This window comes from Propithecus coquereli, unplaced genomic scaffold, assembly GCF_000956105.1.
Source record: "Propithecus coquereli isolate 6110/MARCELLA unplaced genomic scaffold, Pcoq_1.0 Scaffold596, whole genome shotgun sequence".
Classification (NCBI taxonomy): domain Eukaryota; kingdom Metazoa; phylum Chordata; class Mammalia; order Primates; family Indriidae; genus Propithecus; species Propithecus coquereli.
Genome location: NW_012151907.1, coordinates 285755 through 286096, shown reverse-complemented (window position 1 = coordinate 286096; position 342 = coordinate 285755). Strand labels below are relative to the sequence as shown.

The following is a 342-nucleotide window of genomic DNA, read 5'->3' as shown; positions in this document are numbered from 1 at the left end:
CTAAAAATATATAGAAAAAATTAGCCAGGCATGGTGGCGCAGTAGTCCCAGCTACTCAGGAGGCTGAGGCAGGAGGATCGCTTGAGCCCAGGAATTGGAGGTTGCTGAGAGCGAGGCTGACGCCACGGCTCTCTAGCCTGGGCAACAGAGCAAGACTCTATTTCAAAAAAAAAAAAACAACACACAAATAGCGAGTCTTTACCCAGAGAACTCACTCCTCCTCGTTTTCCCAGTCTGTGTTTTATATGCTGTCACTCACCTTGCTCATCGTACTCCCAGCCGAACTTCTTCGAGTCACGCAAGGCCTGCCCCAAAAGGGCGGCCTGATGCATCAGTTTCTTC

General features: G+C 50.0%; 1 protein-coding gene across 1 annotated transcript in view; it reads right to left on the bottom strand.

The window, feature by feature from the left end:
• Positions 1-342, bottom strand: part of LOC105822098 (thioredoxin reductase 3-like) — a 34718-nt gene that overhangs the window by 22366 nt on the left and 12010 nt on the right. Inside the window, exon 5 of the mRNA XM_012659036.1 lies at positions 260-338. Coding sequence (XP_012514490.1) covers positions 260-338 — 79 coding nt within the window. The remainder of the gene's footprint in view (positions 1-259; positions 339-342) is intronic.